The sequence below is a fragment of the Lethenteron reissneri genome, chromosome 50 (assembly GCF_015708825.2).
Source record: "Lethenteron reissneri isolate LAM-NWPU_2019-01 chromosome 50, ASM1570882v1, whole genome shotgun sequence".
Taxonomy (NCBI): Eukaryota; Metazoa; Chordata; class Hyperoartia; order Petromyzontiformes; family Petromyzontidae; genus Lethenteron; species Lethenteron reissneri.
In genome coordinates this window covers 5,098,156-5,117,091 of record NC_083828.1, presented here as the reverse complement: position 1 = coordinate 5,117,091, position 18,936 = coordinate 5,098,156, and the positions used below count along the sequence as shown (strand labels likewise).

General features: G+C 52.7%; 1 protein-coding gene across 4 annotated transcripts; it reads left to right on the top strand.

The window, feature by feature from the left end:
• The first annotated feature begins 679 nt into the window (after positions 1-679).
• Positions 680-18,228, top strand: LOC133355183 (excitatory amino acid transporter 2-like). Of its 4 annotated transcripts, XM_061572531.1 has the most exons (11): positions 680-742; positions 3,659-3,819; positions 8,737-8,889; positions 9,568-9,821; positions 10,277-10,481; positions 11,230-11,356; positions 12,386-12,619; positions 14,337-14,531; positions 15,142-15,276; positions 16,572-16,788; positions 17,743-18,228. In XM_061572531.1, exons 2-11 carry the CDS (start codon positions 3,672-3,674, stop codon positions 17,818-17,820), a joined length of 1,746 nt encoding a protein of 581 aa, XP_061428515.1. In that variant the 5' UTR covers positions 680-742; positions 3,659-3,671; the 3' UTR covers positions 17,821-18,228. The 4 variants fall into 4 exon arrangements, with proteins under 4 accessions (XP_061428515.1, XP_061428513.1, XP_061428517.1 ...); XM_061572529.1 differs by lacking the exon at positions 680-742 and having other exon boundaries at positions 3,526-3,819; XM_061572533.1 differs by lacking the exons at positions 680-742; positions 3,659-3,819 and adding an exon at positions 7,349-7,433.
• Positions 18,229-18,936: the final 708 nt, after the last annotated feature.

Sequence of the window (18,936 nt, the reverse complement as noted above, 5' to 3'; positions counted from 1 at the left end):
TTGCGTGTCTCTCTCTTTCTCTCATCATCAAGGTGGCTACGAGATGTTAACTATCTCGCCTGGTATACAGGAGGTCGTGGGTTCGATCCCGACCCTGACGCCTGCTGCTGTATATTTTGAGTTTGCGTCTCTCTCTCATCATCACCACGGTGGCTCAGAGATGTTTACTACCTCGCCTGGTGTACAGCAGGTCGTGGGTTCGATCCCGACCCTCACGCCTACTGCTGTATATTTTGAGTTTGCGTCTCTCTCTCTCATCATCATCACGGTGGCTAGGATATGTTAACTACCTCATCTGGTGTACAGCAGGTCGTGGGTTCGATTCAGACCCTGACGCCTGCTGCTGTATATTTTGAGTTTGCGTCTCTCTCTCTTAGATCCCTAACCTTAGATCACCCTCCTACAGGCACCACAGACTAACAAGGTAAGGGAGTCTTGCCTTAGATCACCCTCTTACAGGCACCACAGACTAACTCGGTATTGGAGTCTTCGCTGCCAATCCCGACATTTCTCCCCCCCACTCCACCGGGAGGAATGAGCGCGCCCACCCCCACGGGAAGGGTGGGTGGGGGTAGGGAGCAGCCCACTGGGGGTAGAGTGGTGGTGGTGGGGGGGGGGTCCCTCAAGAAGCCCAGCCCGGGGAGTCCGAGGGAGACACGGCGGGCGGCAGGGAGAGAGATCGCGCCCCTTCACGCGGCACACGGAGGTCTGGACTCTTCCTCGCATTAGGTGACTCACACAGGTAATGAGAGAGGCACAGGTGACACAGGTGACGAGAGATACACAGGTGATGTGAGAGACACAGATAATACAGGTGATGAGAGACGCAGGTGATGAGAGAGACACAGGTGATACAGGTGATGAGAGACGCAGGTGATGTTAGAGACACAGGTGATGAGAGAGACACAGGTGACGAGAGAGACGCAGGTGATGTGAGAGACACAGGTGATACAGGTGATGAGAGACGCAGGTGATGTTAGAGACACAGGTGATGAGAGAGACACAGGTGATGAGAGAGACGCAGGTGATGTGAGAGACACAGGTGATACAGGTGATGAGAGGCGCAGGTGATGTTAGAGACACAGGTGATGAGAGAGACACAGGTGATGAGAGAGACGCAGGTGATGTGAGAGACACAGGTGATACAGGTGATGAGAGGCGCAGGTGATGTTAGAGACACAGGTGATGAGAGAGACACAGGTGATGAGAGAGACGCAGGTGATGTGAGAGACACAGGTGATACAGGTGATGAGAGACGCAGGTGATGTTAGAGACACAGGTGATGAGAGAGACACAGGTGATGAGAGAGACGCAGGTGATGTGAGAGACACAGGTGATACAGGTGATGAGAGACGCAGGTGATGTTAGAGACACAGGTGATGAGAGAGACACAGGTGATGAGAGAGACGCAGGTGATGTGAGAGACACAGGTGATACAGGTGATGAGAGACGCAGGTGATGTTAGAGACACAGGTGATGAGAGAGACACAGGTGATGAGAGAGACGCAGGTGATGTTAGAGACACAGGTGATGTGAGAGACACAGGTGATGAGAGAGACACAGGTAATGTGAGAGACGCAGGTGATGAGAGAGACGCAGGTGATGAGAGAGACACAGGTGATACAGGTGATGAGTGAGACACAGGTGATGAGAGAGACGCAGGTGATACAGGTGACGAGAGAGACACAGGTGATGAGAGACACAGATGATGAGAGACACAGGTGATGAGAGAGAGACGCAGGTGATGAGAGAGACGCAGGTAACACAGGTGATGAGAGGTTGCAGTCTCCTCGCCTCTCCTAACATTCACGCTCTTGTCTCTCTCTCCGCCCTTCCCACAACTGCTAGAGCACAGCGTTTATCTATCAGCTGATAGTTGGCGCTCGCGATCGAGTTACTGATGAGTATTGAGTAGATTACCGTTAGCAAGAGGAGGCGACTATGAAAAGTGTGATCTTGAGATTGGTTCGTGACTTGCCGTATCAGCTGATAGTTGAAACTCTTGATTAAGTTACTGATGATTATTGAGTATGTTACCATTAGCAAGAGGAAGCGACTATGAAAAGTGCGATCTTGAGATTGGTTCGGGACTTGCCGTATCAGCTGATAGTTGAGACTCTTGATTAAGTTACTTATCAATATTGAGTATGTTACCATTAGCAAGAGGAATCGATTATGAAAAGTGTGATCTTGAGATTGGTTCGTGACTTGCCGTAACAGCTGATAGTTGAAACTCTTGATGAAGTTACTGATCAGTATTGAGTAGATTACCATTAGCAAGAGGAGGCGACTATGAAAAGTGTGATTTTAAGATACGTTCGTGACTTTCCGTATCAGCTGATAGTTGAAACTCTTGATTAAGTTACTGATCAGTATTGAGTAGATTACCATTAGCAAGAGGAAGCGACTATGAAAAGTGCGATTCTGAGAGAGGTTCGTGACTTGCCGACACAGATGAGAAGTTCCACGTGGGGTGATCACTGCTCCATACGAGGCCCGTCATATAGACAAGCAGACACTATCACTGCTTCCCACTTTCATCTCACCACATAAAAGATACAATTATTGTTTTTTTTACGCAACCCACCCACCGCACGTTTCCCTAAAACGAAACAATTTTTTATAAAATGTTTTGCCAGGTCAGGGCCCAATGAGCTTATGTAGCTCGTTCGTCAGAAGCGAGCAGGATATCACAAATGATTGCTCAAGGAAGTTGCTTATCATCGCGTGAAAATCTATAGCAGCCAGACACTCGAAACGCGTGATGTTAATTCTAAATGTGGAAGAGAAAACCCGGAGGACACGGAGAAAGGTCCACGCGTTCACGGGGGGAGAGAGACACGCAAACTCTAAATATGAGCAAGCATCAGGGTCGGGATAGAACCCACGAGCTCCTGTACACCAGGCGAGGTAGTTAACATCTCACCTCTGGGAGTGCATGAGCAGGCGTGGAATCAGTACAAGCAAACTCTGGACCGATTTCGAACATTCATAGTCTCAGCGGGGCAGTGATAAAACCTAAAATCATGATCACTGTCATCATTCATATTGTTTTATTTTATTTATAGTATTACTTTTAGTAATTTTTAATTTTATTTTTTACCTACGTGACTTTACCGAAAAAAACCCAAGAGTATCATATTGTTTTGACGGAGTGCCATTGTGGGAGGTTGGCCCTCCTCCACTCTGCACGCAGAGAGCGTGCGATGATCTCACCACCACCACTCACGAGGCTGTACGCATCCGGACGCATGGGGTTGAGGGGTTGGGCCGCTTGCTGATGATGGGTTCAGAATAGTGGCCTTGCGTGACCTCTCCGAGCTTTAGAATTCACACAAAGAAGGAGGGGAGGGGGGTGGGTGGGGAGACGGTGGGCGGCGGGTTACTTAGACTGCAACCTCACGAGCCACGGTGGCGTTTTGTGTGCGGCTGTCACCGTGAAGAGTTTGCTGGCGAACGATTACGAATGACAAAACAGCCCCCCGCCCCCCCCGCCCCCCCGCCAGCCACAGCGAACCAGGGATGTTCCGCCGACGTCGGTGATGTCTCGCGCGGAACAAAACCAGGAACGGATCTCCGCTCGGTTGTCATTTCGTCCGATGCGAGAACCCTCGGCGGGTTCTTTTCTTTCTTTCTTTCTCTCTGTCGCGTCTCGCAGGGATTTCTCCACCATGACTCTGCCGAAGCACGCCGAGGAGGTGAACGCGTGCGAGGAGGACCGCCACCCCAAGCGGCCAGAGCGCATCCTGGGCTCCTGGCGTCATCGCAGGAGAGGGATTTGCTACTGCAAAAACACATTGCTCACGTTCACCATCGCCGGTGAGTCCTCCATACTCCATCCTCAAGTCCTCCATCCTCCTGGGAGTGAGTGCTCCAATTCTCCATCCTCATGAGAGTGAGTGTTCCATCCTTCTGGGAGTGAGTGCTCCATTCTCCATCCTCCTGGGGGTGAGTCCTCCAATCTCCATCCTCCTGGGAGTGAGTGCTCCAATTCTCCATCCTCATGAGAGTGAGTGTTCCATCCTTCTGGGAGTGAGTGCTCAATCCTTCTGGGAGTGAGTGCTCCATCCTTCTGGGAGTGAGTGCTCCATTCTCCATCCTCCTGAGAGTGAGTGCTCCATCCTCCTTCGAGTGAGTGCTCCATCATCCATCCTCCTGAGAGTGAGTGCTCCATCCTCCTGGGAGTGAGTCCTCCAATCTCCATCCTCCTGGGGGTGAGTGCTCCAATCCTCCATCCTCCTGAGAGTGAGTGCTCCATCCTCCTGGGAGTGAGTCCTCCAATCTCCATCCTCCTGGGAGTGAGTCCTCCAATCTCCATCCTCCTGGGAGTGAGTGCTCCATCCTTCTGGGAGTGAGTGCTCCATCCTTCTGGGAGTGAGTGCTCCATTCTCCATCCTCCTGAGAGTGAGTGCTCCATCCTCCTTCGAGTGAGTGCTCCATCATCCATCCTCCTGAGAGTGAGTGCTCCATCCTCCTGGGAGTGAGTCCTCCAATCTCCATCCTCCTGGGGGTGAGTGCTCCAATCCTCCATCCTCCTGAGAGTGAGTGCTCCATCCTCCTGGGAGTGAGTCCTCCAATCTCCATCCTCCTGGGAGTGAGTCCTCCAATCTCCATCCTCCTGGGAGTGAGTGCTCCATCCTTCTGGGAGTGAGTGCTCCATCCTTCTGGGAGTGAGTGCTCCATTCTCCATCCTCCTGAGAGTGAGTGCTCCATCCTCCTTCGAGTGAGTGCTCCATCATCCATCCTCCTGAGAGTGAGTGCTCCATCCTCCTGGGAGTGAGTCCTCCAATCTCCATCCTCCTGGGGGTGAGTGTTCCAATCCTCCATCCTCCTGAGAGTGAGTGCTCCATCCTTCTGGGAGTGAGTGCTTCAATCCTCCATCCTCCTGAGAGTGAGTGCTCCATCCTTCTGGGAGTGAGTGCTCCATTCTCCATCCTCCTTCGAGTGAGTGCTCCATCATCCAACCTCCTGGGGGTGACTCCTCCATCCTCCTGGAGTCCTGGGAGGATAATCGGAGGGTGCGGGGATATGACTACTAACTAAACACACCAAAACCAGCTTTAAAGAAATTCGTTTTCAATCTAAAGTTGACCAGCCTCCTCTTGGCAACCCCTCCCTCCGCCCTCTGTTACTTACTCTGACTAATATATATATTTTTACGTGACCACCATCATCATTATAGTTTTTTTGTACGAAGTATTTTTGTTTAGAACAATAAATGTATAGGCGTGTAGAGTAATATCGTGTTTATATAGAGAGCGCGGTTTCACAAACTCCAAGCCTCGCCACCCACCGTACCATCAAATGTACAAATACAGGTTAACTCGTTCCACGCTGCACGCGCCCGATGATTGTTAAACACGACCCACGTGACGCGCCCATCACTTAACTCCCTCTCTGCGTGAATAGAGCCGATGTACATTAGCATTTAGATGCCAGTGAGTGTGTCAACACGTGTTACACGCGGAGGAGCGGTAGTGTAGTAGCGATTAGAGCGCTGCGCGACGAACCTCACAGCGAACACCAGTGACGATTATCTGAATCGGTCATGGGCCTCACCTAGGTCGACTCAGCCTCAAATTAGTACCTTTTGCGGCGTGTAAACATCGCCACCCACCCCCTCGCGTGCCGTGTCGGCCTTCATAGGTGCTCGCTAACAGCACTTGCCCCAGCAGTCTGCTAAGGCTATATGGGGGGATCTTTGTCTTTGTTACACGTGCACACGCGATGTTTTACACACCGCGCCAGGTACTCATTTTAGGCTGAGTCGACCTAGGGCCAGGCCCAGCACCACGGTTCAGGTAATCGTCACGGGTGTTGGTGGCCGTGAGCGGGAATCAAATATCGTAGCGCGCTAACCGCTGCGCCACCGTTCCCCGCGTGCAGCAAACATCAGCGCACCTGGGGCGGCCTTCAGACTGACACTCGTCGAGACAGAGACGAAGACATCTTCTTGATTCTTTCGGTAAAGTCACGTAGAAGGGAAATAATAAAATAACAAAAGTAAAAAAAAAATTCTTATGTTTTATTTTTATTATTTTATCATTTCCCTTCTACGTGACTTTACCGAAAGAACCAAGAAGATTTGGCTCAAAAGTTTATTTCGCGGGGCTTCTTTGAAAGCGCGCGTTCGGCAAAGGCGGCGATGCCTCGCTAGGGGGCCACTGACCCCCGCGTCTCGCGAGGACTTCTCCTGATCGAGCCTGGGACTACTCCCACCACGGCCCCATTCACGTCCCGGTGCCGCTGCTGCTGCTGTAGGTATGGAGCGGTAGCGCAGCGGTTCCTAGCAGCGCTACGCCACCAACCCCCGGCGAACCGAGCTCACGATTGCCGCTCGCGGCTCAACGACAACCGGTGACCATTCATCTGCACCGGTCCTGACACTCGCCAAGGATTAGGTTGACTCAAACCCCAAATGAGTATCCGGTGTGCGATGTGTGAAAAAACATCGCGACGAGGGAGACAAAGGCGACCGAGTGTGGTGTTGGCCACCCACCACTTCGTGTGCCGTACCAACCTTCATAGGTGCTACTCGCTAACCGGCAATCTGCCCCCCCCCCGAAAAACACATGTTCAGGCTATACGGGGGGGGGGGGGTCTTTGTTTTGTCTGTGCTACATTTGACGTTCCAAGCATCGCCTCGTGAAACTAAATGAGGAGCGCTTAGATCGAAAACTGCGGTGACAACATCGGAGAAGCTCCCCGTGCCCACGTGAGACGAATGGGAATAATCCTCGCCCATTCACAGACGAGGTGGCGGGTGGGGGTTTCTCACGATGAGAGCCTCCCCTGTTACGTGATCTTACCCAATGGCTTTGCACCCCCCCACCACCACCCCCACCACCCTCCTACAGGCCTGGTTCTGCCCGATGTGACCGATTACCTTTGCCTCCACTCAGCAGCTTCTTGAGAGAGCGAGCGAGGCTTTCGCATTGATCGCTGCTGCTGCGCTGGCAGCTGAATCGGCGGTGACTCCGCTGTGCCGATGAGTCCGATTTTCGGGGACGCGAGCACTGCCCGCCGTTGTCTGTCACGTAGCAACATCACCCCGCCGCTGCGCGCTGTCAAATGGGATCGGTCACATTCGGCTCGGAGTTATTTTTGACGGCGACGCCGTGGGCACAGGGGACGAGAGACGCTCCTCGTCAGCAGCCTGCCGATGGATGTCTGCGGAACGCACGGATACGGCCGTGCGCGTTGTTATACGCACGTGGTTAAACGCACGTGACGAAACGCACGTGGCGAAGCGCACGTGGCGAAACGCACGTGCTTATAACAAACATCCTCCATATAGCCTTAACAGACTGTAGGGGCAAGTGCTGTTAGCGAGCACCTATGAAGGCCGGAACGGTACACGAGGGGGTTGGGTGGCCAGCACCACGCCCGACCGCCTTGGTCTCCCCAGTGGCGATGTTTACACACCGCACCAGGTACTCATTTGAGGCTTAGTCGACCTAGGGGAGGCCCAGGACCGGTTCAGATAATCGTCACTGGTGTTGGCCGTGAGCGGGAATCGAACCCGTGTCGCCGGGTTCGTAGCGCAGCGTAGCGCTAACCGCTGCACCACCGCTCCCCATATACGCACGTGTTGAAACGCACGTGGGTTTTTTTTTGTCATCGCGATTGAGAAGCAAATATTCGCGCACACCGGTGGAGGGCGCGCACGTGCAAAGCGCAGCCGGATATTTTTTTTTCAAACTTTGAAGGCAAAGGGCCCAAAACGTCAAACGGTCACCAACGATGAACAGCACTGCGGGGGGTGGTACCGAGAGGCTTTCATCCAGCAGTAGAGATAACAGGACCGACCACGACGATGAGGATGAATGGTTGTGAGCTACCAACACTTCGTTTTGCCTTCGCTCGTTTCTTTGCGAATCGCACTTTTGTCTTCAGTGTCATTTCCCAATCGATGGTTCTCCGTCAATGTTGTAGTTGAGGCGAGGCTCAGAGACGTTGCCCTGGCAACGTGCCGCGCTACACAAGATCACCCCCTTCTCGAACGTATCTGCCTTTTTTTGAGTTCTTGAATAATGAAAAAAACTTTTTTTTTAAACACGCAATAACAAGCTGCTGAACGGCAGAGTTTGAAGACGATTGTCGAGTTGATGGCGTCAAACGCTCCATGGAATGTTACAAAACAACGGGCGTGCAATCCATCTCGTCTTCCTCCTTCTTCCCAAATGTGTCTCTGCACATTAACATTCCATCAGCCACGCGGCCTTCCGGGAGAGGTTTTCTTTTTCTTTTCAGCCAGATGAGTTCAATGCAGGAAACAACTCTGGACCGGTTTTGACGTTCGTTGTCTCATCAGCAGCAGCAGTCAGGGCCCGCTGGTGCATTGCCACGTGTCTGTAGGCAAGGACACTTCAGCCGCACCGAACCTCACAATAATAATTTCCAGGGCCTACCTTGGCTCCTCCCACCCTCAACCAGTATATATACAAGGACTGTTTTCTTGGAATTTCTCTCACTTGATACAGCTATCGTGCTGTGACGGTTCCACCTGAAGACGGAAGCTTGTGTTGCCTCCGAAACGTCGTGATTTTTATTTTACTTTTATTTTACCTACGTGACTTTACCGAAAAAAACTAAGAATAAGGACACGCCCGTCTGTTAGATAATCCCACTCGACCATCACCTATTCGTATTGTTTGACATTACATTTGAGCACTTCTTGTATCTGTTGACCCACATGCCCCCCCCTTCACCCCCCCCCCCACCACCTGTCGACAGGAGTGATCATGGGGGTGCTGTTTGGAGTTGTGTTCCGTCGAAGCGGTCAGCTGCAGCCAAACACCATTCTCATCATCTCCTTCCCCGGGGAAATTCTCATGCGAATGCTCAAGATGCTCATCCTGCCGCTCATCGTCTCCAGCCTCATCACAGGTAGCGCCGCCACCCTCGAGCGTCGCGGTGTGTCACGTGGCGGTGTGTGACGTCACGGTGTGTCACGTGGCGGTGTGTGACGTCACGGTGTGTCACGTGGCGGTGTGTGACGTCACGGTGTGTCACGTGGCGGTGTGTGACGTCACGGTGTGTCACGTGGCGGTGTGTGACGTCACGGTGTGTCACGTGGCGGTGTGTGACGTCACGGTGTGTCACGTCACGGTGTGTCACGTGGCGATGTGTGACGTCACGGTTTGTCACGTGGCGGTGTGTGACGTCACGGTGTGTCACGTCACGGTGTGTCACGTGGCGGTGTGTCACGTGGCGGTGTGTCACGTCACGGTGTGTCACGTGGCGATGTGTCACGTCACGGTGTGTCACGTGGCGGTGTGTCACGTCACGGTGTGTCACGTGGCGGTGTGTCACGTCACGGTGTGTCACGTGGCGGTGTGTCACGTGGCGGTGTCACGTGGCGGTGTGTCACGTCACGGTGTGTCACGTGGTGGTGTGTCACGTGGCGGTGTGTCACGTGGCGGTGTGTCACGTGGCGGTGTGTCACGTGGCGGTGTGTCACGTCACAGTGTGTGACGTCACGGTGTGTCACGTGGCGATGTGTCACGTGGCGGTGTGTCACGTCACGTCACAGTGTGTCACGTGGCGGTGATGCCACCCCCCCAGGCTTGTCGGGCCTGGACGCGCAGTCGAGCGGCCGCATGGGCCGCCGGGCCCTGATCTACTACTTGGCCACGTCCGTGACGGCCGCCATCCTGGGCATCGTCCTGGTGCTCGCCATCCACCCGGGAGACCCCAGCGTCAAACCGGACCACGGCCACGACGAGGAGGAACTCCAGGCGGTGTCGAGCGTCGACGCGATCTTCGACCTCATTCGAAACGTCTTCCCGGAAAACCTCGTGCAGGCGTGCATCCAACAGGTGACGGATGGTGGTTGTTGTTGTTGTTGTTTCGCTCGGTGGGCGAGAGGGCAGGGGGGCAGGTGGGACGGGGGCAGGGGGTGCCCACCCCCCACTCACCCCCCCCGGTGGCTAAAGCTACGAGTTGGAGGTCCCCCCTTGACAACCACCACGAGATAGGTTGAATGTAAAATAGCAAACAAAAGACCGCATGTAATGATGTGAGCAGGCAACAGGAGCCGCGATTTGTAGCCGAAGTGTACTCCTGACTGGGTTGTTTTTTTATTTCTCTTGATATTGTTCCGTGTTGTAACTCGCTGACTCGCGCCGCCTGGACATGTGCGAAAATGGGCTCCAGAGCTCATCGAAATTTCCTCCTGCAGCCTAAATAAATATCGCCGATTCCGCGCGAGGAGTGAACGCGACGTCCCTGACCCACCGCTGGTGTCCTTCGCCCCCCCCCCCCCCGCGCAAAGATCCACACGGTGACCACGACGGTGGTGGTGCCCTCTACGCTGGCCAGAGACGTTGCCAACCTGAGTTCAAGCCAAGCTCCCGTCACGGACCTCCATGATTCCACGCCGGCTCCCGCGTACAACTCGAGCAACTCCAGCGAGGCGAACGGCTTCCAGCTCCTCACCACCAAGACGTTGGTCTACACGGACGGCATGAACGTGCTGGGTAAGCCGCTGTGCGTGGGGCTGTTACTGTCCTGTTCGGCGAACGTTCGCGTGACTTTGAGCGAACGTTCATCCCACGGGGAAAGAAAAGAGATCGACAAATCAGTTAACGGAGCAACGCGGTGGCTGGCTCCATCAGTTCGGATCGAGCGATCGGACAGTTTCCAGTTCAAATCCTGATCGGGGGGGAGGGGCGTGGCGGGAGGGGGGGTTGACTCGGCTCATCATCCCTCTCTCTCGGGGGGTCTGAAGGAAGAGCGTTCCAGACGGCCGCAGAAGCGCATCTGACAGCGCGCGATGGCGGTGAGCGTCATTGTTCGATGGCTTAGCCAAAGTCCGCCGCTGCTGGCGAGCATGTTATTGGGACGGCCACGTTGCCTCCAACGAATTGGCACACGCGGACCTGGCCCCACCAAAACGAAGCACCTGCCTGGGTATTTTGAACCATCGGTGATGGGGCAGTTGTGGAGAGAGTGGAGAGTTTCCCATACCTGGGCAGTGTGCTCATGACAGGCTCCGGTTAAACAGCAGAGGTCTCAATCCGAATCAGTCGAGCGGCATTATCTTTTTATCGGTTGCGTAACGCTGTGTGGAAGCTACCTGGTCTATCACTCCGCACGAAGCTTCAGGTCTTCTCGGCCACGGTCATTCCCTCCCTTCTCTACGCTTGCGAGCTTTTAAACCGGGGCGCAGCTGCGCATCCCTGCGCATCGTCAAGCCACCAACCTCCACCGCGTGCTTCTGCGTAGGCTTGATCTGCTTTGTCATCGCCTTCGGAGTGGTGATGGGCAAGATGGGAGATGAGGCCACGCCGATGCTCAAGTTCTTCAGCGTCCTCAACGAGGTCATCATGCGACTCGTCATCATCGTCATCTGGCGAGTGCGGCGACAGGGAGCGCGCGCCTCGACCGCCGATAGCGGTGGCTCGCGACCGGTGCCCCCTCCACGGAACTGTTGTATGTGTGTGTGTGTTTGTGTGTGTTTGTGTGTGTATGTGTGTGTATGTATGTATGTATGTGTGTGCGTGTATGTGTGTATGTGTGTGTGTATGTGTGTATGTGTGTGTGTGTATGTGTGTGTGTATGTGTGTGTATGTGTGTTTAACACGTAGTAGGCTTTCGCAACTAAAATTATCCATAATAGAGGTTTTTCGGACTAGATCGCGTAGATATATAAATGTGTCGTTAAACCCGCCACCACCCGACACAGCCAATGAGTAAGGTTTGTCACGTAAACAGAACAATGCCAATTTCCTTACGAGTACAGCACACCGGTGTGTTGGAGAGTAAACCCACCAAAAAAGCCATTTATTAAAGACACAAAAAAAAACAACAACCGCCAATGAGATAATTGTTTTTTACCCTTCTATCTGGCAACAAAACTGACACCTTTTTTTTACAAGGAGTCATGTTTGCATAGACCACAATACCTGCAGTCATGATGCAAACAAAAAACATAACTCTGATAATGTGCACTGTCCTTGAAGTTGATTGGTCCACACCCGAGACAGCTTTCCTTAGAGCCTAGTCTCACATGGGTTGGACCAGATGACGCCAAAAGGCGCACAACTCAAAGACAATGCACCATCAGAGTATTAGAGCTCGGGGTAAGCATTTACACCATTGGACTTCAAGGACAGTGCACATTATCAGAGTTATGTTTTTTTTGTTTGCATTATGACTGCAGGTATTGTGGTCTATGCAAACATGACTCCTTGTGAAAAAAAGCGTCAGTTTTGTTGCCAGATAAAAGGGTAAAAAAACAATTATCATATTTTTTCACTTGCAAATGAGGTTCCAACCCGCCAATGAATCGCGAACTCGCCATGCATCGTCGCTTGCGGAGTCGCGGAGCGTTGGGCGCTAAAGGCGGCGGTGCCCGCGTGTCTGTGCCCGCGTGGGACAGGTACTCTCCGATCGGCATCGCGTCGCTCATCTGCGGCAAGATCGCCGAGCTCAGCGACCTGCATGTGGTCATGCGCCAGCTGGGCATGTACATGCTCACGGTCATCGTGGGCCTCCTCATCCACGGCGCCGTCATCCTGCCGCTCGTCTACTTCGTCATCACGCGCAAGAACCCCATCAAATTCTTCGTGGGCGTCTTCCAAGCGTGGCTCATGGCTCTGGGCACCGCATCCTGGTTCGGATTCTCCTCTTCCCACGCTCGCAAAGGGCGGTGATCGATGGCGCGCTTGTCGACAACTTGCGGTGTCGTCGTCGTCGTAGATTGATAAGCTCGTTCCAATTGACAAACATACGAACATCGGTAAAATAATGTTGACAGTATAGGAGGAGGAGATGATCACTATCGTCAACAACAGCATGATAATCATCAGTAGCAGCACCATGAATCTGGATAATATTTTTGAACAGCAGCAGTGTCATTAGTATTTGTATCATCAAATCTTCTTGCTGTGGATTTCACACCTGATGATGATTGCTTGTGTTGCAGTCGAAACGTCGTGAGAATTTTTATTGTTTTCTATTATTTTATTATTTCCCTTCTACGTGACTTTACCGAAAGAACCAAGAATATGAATCCCTGCAGTCACGAAAGCTTTAAATCAAAATTTGTATCATCATCACTAGGATCATCATCCATAGCACCGTAAGTTGTCAGCATCTTTGTTTATCGAATGAGCTATGAAGCTATGAAATGTTTTTGTTTTGGCACGGATGTCAAGTAGCCGTGGGTCAGTGAGTGGCAACAACAATACAAAAACACGATGGGAGTGTAATATAGAGCTAAGATGTGTTGAGCTTATGTAACCATGCATAGCCAACCGTGCTAATCGGAGGTGCCAAAAATCGGTAGGCAAGTCTCTAAAAATAAATCAGGCATATAAATACTATTCGCAGGTGCAAATAATTTGTTACCAATTTGTCCACATCAATTGCAAGCCTTGGGGCAAGGCAGCAAGACAACAACAACAACAGCAGCAGCCTCAGACCGCACCTTTCGATATTAGGAAGCCACTTGAGCAATGCACTTTCAAACTTAGATTGAAACCTAATTTCTCTAGAACTGCCTTTTGTGTGTTGCCCTTGCCCCCGTGCCTCCGATTAGCACAGTTGGCCACGTAGGGTGCAAAAGAAGTTCAACACCCAAACATCTACATAAATCTATACGAGATAATATCCAGCTTGCAAGGAAGCCTTTGCAATGTCACCTTTGATTTGAAGCTTTCGTGACTGCAGGAATCCGTACTCTTCGGCTCTTTCGGTAAAGTCGCGTAGGTAGAAAAAATAAAATATACCTACGTGACTTTACCGAAAGAACCAAAGAGTAACGTTACCATACTCTGAGGTTTTTCGGTAAAGTCACGTAGGTAAAATTTTTTAAAAAAATATTATAGAAATAATAGAAATAAAATAATAAGTCAGGACGTTTCGGAGGCAACACAAGTCTCCATCATCAGGCGGAACCGTCACAGCTCAATTTAACAGATAGGTGAAATTCCTCCCCGTAGAGTGACTTTACCGAAAAAACCTAAGAGTATGAATCCTTGCAGTCACGAAAGCTTCAAATCTAGAATGAATACCCTCTACGTGGTGGAATTTTACCTATCTGTTAAATTGAGCTGTGACGGTCCCACCTGATGACGGAGACTTGTGTTGCCTCCGAAACGTCGTGATTTTTCATTTTATTTCTATTATTTCTATTATATTTTTATTACTTTTTACCTACGTGGCTTTACCGAAAAAAACCTAAGGGTATGAATCCTTGCGTGTCACGAAAGCTTCAAATCTAGAAGTAGCGTTACCCTTTGCAGAGCACGCTTGGCTACGTACGGTGCGAACGAAGTCCAACGGTACGTACAGAGCCTAACAACAACGCACGTGCCTTGTGGGCGCAGCGCCGGAACCCTTCCCGTCACGTTCCGCTGCCTGGAGGAGAACCTGAAGATCGACAAGCGGGTGACGCGCTTCGTGCTGCCCGTTGGTGCCACCATCAACATGGACGGCACGGCACTCTACGAGGCGGTGGCCGCCATCTTTATCGCGCAGATGAACGGCGTGGCCCTCGACGGAGGACAGATCGTGATCGTCAGGTACACCACGTGACGTGGGGTGGCTGGACCACGTCACGTGGGTGGCTGGAGGGGAGGGGGTTGACAGATCGTGATCGTCAGGGACACCACGTGACGTGGCTGGCTGGACCACGTCACGTGGGGTGGCTGGAGGGGAGGGGGTTGACAGATCGTGATCGTCAGGTACACCACGTGACGTGGGGTGGCTGGACCACGTCACGTGGGGTGGCTGGAGGGGAGGGGGTTGGCAGAGCATGATCGTCAGGTACACCACGTGACGTGGGTGGCTGGACCACGTGGGTGGGTAGCTGGAGGGGAGGGGGTTGACAGATCGTGATCGTCAGGTACACCACGTGACGTGGGTGGACCACGTCACGTGGGGTGGCTGGAGGGGAGGGGATTGACAGATCGTGATCGTCACGGACACCACGTGGGTGGGTGGCTGGAGGGGAGGGGGCTGACAGATCGTGATCGTCACGTGCACCAGGTCACGTGGGTGGCTGGAGGAGAGAAGGGTTGACAGTTCGTGCGTGGCCGGGCGTAGCGCAGTGCGCTAACCACTGTACCACCGTTCCCCAGTATCACGAGGTCGTCTAACGCTGCCGTTCCCTCCCCCCCCAACCCTCGCCAGCATGACGGCCACGCTGGCGAGCGTGGGTGCCGCCAGCATCCCGAGTGCCGGCCTGGTCACCATGCTCATCGTCCTCACGGCCGTGGGACTCCCTACGTCTGACATCAGTCTGCTGGTGGCTGTCGACTGGTTCCTGTGAGCGTTACCCCCCCCTCCCCCATCCCCCCCATCTCCTCTGCAGGGCAGAGTAATACTCTTAGTTCTTTCGGTAAAGTCACGTAGGTAAAAAAATGAAATTAATAAAAAATAAATTTATAAATCACTACGTTTCGGAGGCAACACAAGTCTCCGTCATCAGGTGGGGGACCGTCACAGCCAGATTTGCTGCATCAAGTATGATGAAACGTCGTGATTTTATTATTTAATTTTTTATTAATTTTAATTTCATTTTTTAATTTCAATAAAATTCTCACGACGTTTCGATTGCAACACAAGGTGTGGATTTTACACCTGATGATGATTGCTCGTGTTGCAGTCGAAACGTCGTAAGAATGTTATTGTTTTATATTTTCATTATGTATTATTTCCCTTCTACGTGACTTTACCGAAAAAAGAACCAAGAACATGAAGCCGGTTTAGTGTAAGAGTATACCTGGCGAGGTAGTTAACATCTCGCCATCGTTCACCTGTGCGGGGGGCGGGGGGGGGGGGTGATGGGGGTTAATCGTACAGGGACCGACTTCGCACCTCCGTAGTCAAATTAAAAAACCGGATTAGTTTTTTGATTTAAAGCTTTCGTGACTGCAGGGATTCATATTCTTGGTTCTTTCGGTAAAGTCACGTAGAAGGGAAGCAATAAAATAATATAAAATATAAAACAAGCAATCATCATCAGGTGTGAAATCCACACCTTGTGTTGCAGTCGAAACGTCGTGAGAATGTTATTGTTTTATATTTTCATTATTTATTATTTCCCTTCTACGTGACTTTACCGAAAAAAGAACCAAGAACATGAAGCCGGTTTAGTGTAAGAGTATACCTGGCGAGGTAGTTAACATCTCGCCATCGTTCACCTGTGCGGGGGGCGGGGGGGTGATGGGGGTTGATCGTGCAGGGACCGACTTCGCACCTCCGTGGTCAAATAAAAAAAACCGGATTAGTTTTTTGATTTAAAGCTTTCGTGACTGCAGGGATTCATATTCTTGGTTCTTTTGGTAAAGTCACGTAGAAGGGAAACAATAAAATAATATAAAATATAAAACAAGCAATCATCATCAGGTGTGAAATCCACACCTTGTGTTGCAGTCGAAACGTCGTGAGAATGTTATTGTTTTATATTTTCATTATTTATTATTTCCCTTCTACGTGACTTTACCGAAAAAAGAACCAAGAACATGAAGCCGGTTTAGTGTTAGAATATACCTGGCGAGGTAGTTAACATCTCGCCATCGTTCACCTGTGCGGCGGGGTGATGGGGGTTGATCATGCAGGGACCGACTGCGCACCTCCGTGAACTTGCTGGGAGACGCGTTCGGAGCCGCCATCGTGCACCACCTCTCGCTCGCCGAGCTGGAGGCCGTGGACGCGGGGCGCGGGGAGGAAGGGCGCGGGGGGCTCCACCAGGAGGACGAGGAGTGGGACGAGGTGGCCGAGCTCGTGCCACTCAAGGGCGGCGCCTCGCGGCACGGAGACGGAGTCGGTGGCGAGGTGCGGCTGGGAGCTGCGGTCACGCTCGCTGCAGTCGTGTTACCCTCCCCCCTAACCCCCCCGCACCCCCCCACCAGCCCCCACCAGCCCCCACACCAGACCCCCATCAGCCCCCCCCCACCACCAGCCCCCCCCACCACCAACCCCCACCAGCCCCCCCACCACCAACCCCCACCAGCCCCCCCACCACCAACCCCCACCAGCCCCCCCACCACCAACCCCCCCCAGCCCCCCCCCAACAACCCCCACCAGCCTCCCCCCACACCAGACCCCCACCAGCCCTCCCCACCAGACCCCCACCAGCCCCCCCCCACCAACCCCCACAAGCCCCCCCCCCACCAGCCCCCCACCAGCCCCCCCCTCCCACCGGACCCCACCACCCCCACCTCTGCCACCGCGCGCTCGCGAGCACGGGAACACCACGAGCATCACGCGCGCGACTTCTATGGCAGAGGCGTGGAACTCAACATTCTCAAGTGGGAGGGGGGGAGCAGTTTCCCACCAGTTCTGCCACGGCTGGTGGGGGGACGTTGCCCCCCCCCCCAAATTTCTATTTCAAAAGGGCTGAACGTTAATAATGCTGTGATAATAATAATGCAAACATAATCATTCTACACAGGTTCTGCGGTATCACTCGAACACACCGGCCCCCATCACGCAACCCGTAGTGTGTGTGGTGGCGCTGCGCAGACGAACCCGGCGACCCGAGCTCGACTCGCCACTCTCACGGCACAGCACCGGTGACGACGATTATCCGAACCGGTCCTGGGCCTCTCTCCCCACGGCCGACAATGGTGCGGTGCCGAAATATTGTCAACGGGGAGACAAAGGCGGCTGGGCGTGGTTCTGGCCACCCACCTCCCTTCGTGTGCCTTCATGTGTGCTCGCGAAGAGCACCTGCCCCGACACTCTGTTAAGGCTACACGGGGGATCTTTGTCTTTGTGTGTGTGCAGAGTGGCCTGGGCAGGAACGGCAGCGGCGCCGCGGAGTTCACGATCGGTGCGGAGGAGCCGTGGCGAGTCGAGAGCTGAGGGTCGCGTGCGGGAGAGAGTCGGAGAGTGTCGGAGAGAGTTCGAGAGAGAGTGCATGAGAAAGTGGGGGAGTGGTGGAGAGAGTGGGAGAGTGGTGGAGAGAGTGGGAGAGTGGTGGAGAGAGTGGGAGAGTGGTGGAGAGAGTGGTAGAGTGTCGGAGAGTTCGAGAGAGAGTGGGAGAATGGTGGAGAGAGCGGAAGAGAGACGCGGGTCAACTGGACGGACCTCCACGATCAGGGACCTGGGGTCACTCAAGCCCCTTCTGTTTGAGTGAGGCCTAATTTGGGACGATGTTTTAATTTAGTTGCTTTTTGTTTGAAATATATTAACAAAAAAATACCGTCAAACTGGCATTATATGTGTTCATAAAAAGAGCTGTTGAATAAAGTTTGTAATAAAAAAAATGAACGAGTTTAAGAGCCGCGGGTGAATTTGAGCACACGGTTATGGACACGTGGCGCACGCAACGCACGCGCGAAATTCAAATCGTCAGTGCGGGAAAAGTTCACGCAATAGGCGCACGCCACGCTCATCTTATATATACAATATATATAGCGCCTTAATCCAAGGCGCTTTACAACAAAGACACAATTGTACGTCAGATGATGGCGCTTCAAAGAAAGAGTGGGGTTATGGTGACAGCAGAACAGGTGGGAGTGCTGAAGGAGGGGTTGGGGTAGTGATAGGGGTAGTGATAGGGGTTGGGGTAGTGATAGGGGTTGGGGTAGTGATAGGGGTTGGGGTAGTGATAGTGGTTGGGGTAGTGATAGGGGTTGGGGTAGTGATAGGGGTTGGGGTAGTGATAGTGATAGGGGCAGTGATAGGGGTTGGGGTAGTGATAGTGGTTGGGGTAGTGATAGGGGTTGGGGTAGTGATAGGGGTAGTGACTGGGGTAGTGATAGGGGTAGTGATAGTGATACTGATAGGGGTAGTGATAGGGGTTGGGGTACTGATAGGGGTAGTGACCGGGGTAGTGATAGGGGTTGGGGTAGTGGTAGTGATACTGATAGGGGTAGTGATAGGGGTTGGGGTAGTGCAGTGATACTGATAGGGGTAGTGATAGGGGTTGGGGTAGTGATAAGGGTATTGATAGGGGTAGTGATAGGGGTAGTGATA

Bases quoted from the DNA above. Each gene is read 5' to 3' on its own strand.
- LOC133355183 (XM_061572529.1), top strand. From the start codon at position 3,543: ATGTCTCGCGCGGAACAAAACCAGGAACGGATCTCCGCTCGGTTGTCA. The intron at 12,620-14,336 runs GTTCGGATTCTC...TTGTGGGCGCAG, and splicing joins GCTCTGGGCACCGCATCCTG to CGCCGGAACCCTTCCCGTCA. The intron at 14,532-15,141 runs GTACACCACGTG...AACCCTCGCCAG, and splicing joins GGACAGATCGTGATCGTCAG to CATGACGGCCACGCTGGCGA.